This window comes from Alligator sinensis, unplaced genomic scaffold, assembly GCF_000455745.1.
Source record: "Alligator sinensis unplaced genomic scaffold, ASM45574v1 scaffold685_1, whole genome shotgun sequence".
NCBI lineage: Eukaryota > Metazoa > Chordata > Crocodylia > Alligatoridae > Alligator > Alligator sinensis.
Window position 1 is genome coordinate 613,927 of NW_005842336.1, and position 1,024 is coordinate 614,950.

Sequence of the window (1,024 nt, forward strand, 5' to 3'; positions counted from 1 at the left end):
CGCCGGCGCCCCCCCGCCCGGGGGCTTCCGCTCGCAGTCGTGGTCGCGGGGCTCGGGCAGCACCGTGTCCTCGTCCTACAAACGGCCCGGCCTGAGCGCCGCCCGCGCCGCCTATGGCTCCGCGCTGCTCAGCTCCTCCGAGAGCCTGGACCTGAGCCAGGCCTCGCTGCTCAACGGCACGGGCGACTTCAAGCTGAGCCGCTCCAACGAGAAGGAGCAGCTGCAGGGGCTGAACGACCGCTTCGCCGGCTACATCGAGAAGGTGCACGGCCTGGAGCAGCAGAACAAGGAGCTGGAGGCGGAGATCGCGGCGCTGCGCCAGAGGCAGGCGGGTCGCACGCAGCTCGGCGACGCCTACGAGCAGGAGCTGCGGGAGCTGCGCTGCGCCCTGGAGCAGGTGAACCACGAGAAGTCGCAGATCCAGCTGGACTCGGACCACATCGAGGAGGACATCCAGCGGCTCAAGGAGCGCTTCGACGACGAGGCCCGCCTGCGCGATGAGACGGAGGCTGCCATCCGCGCCCTGCGCAAGGACGTCGAGGAGGCCTCGCTGGTCAAGGTGGAGCTGGACAAGAAGGTGCAGTCGCTGCAGGATGAGGTGGCTTTCCTGCGCGGCAACCACGAGGAGGAGGTGGCCGAGCTGCTCGCCCAGATCCAGGCGTCCCACGTGGCGGTGGAGAGGAAGGACTACCTGAAGACCGACCTCACCACGGCGCTCAAGGAGATCCGGGCGCAGCTGGAGTGCCACTCCGACCAGAACATGCACCAGGCCGAGGAGTGGTTCAAGTGCCGCTACGCCAAGCTCACCGAGGCGGCCGAGCACAACAAGGAGGCCATCCGCTCCGCCAAGGAGGAGATCTCCGAGTACCGGCGGCAGCTGCAGAGCAAGAGCATCGAGCTGGAGTCGGTGCGGGGCACCAAGGAGTCCCTGGAGCGGCAGCTCAGCGACATCGAGGAGCGCCACAGCGGCGACCTCTCCACCTACCAGGTACGCGGGCGCGGCGCGGCGCGGGGGGGAGGCTGT

General features: G+C 69.0%; 1 protein-coding gene across 1 annotated transcript in view; it reads left to right on the forward strand.

The window, feature by feature from the left end:
• Window positions 1–22: 22 nt before the first annotated feature.
• Window positions 23–1,024, forward strand: part of NEFM (neurofilament medium) — a gene marked incomplete at its 5' end in the record, with an annotated part of 5,369 nt that continues 4,367 nt past the window's right edge. Inside the window, one exon of the mRNA XM_006028718.3 lies at window positions 23–988. Within this exon, the coding sequence (XP_006028780.2) occupies window positions 23–988 (966 nt within the window). The remainder of the gene's footprint in view (window positions 989–1,024) is intronic.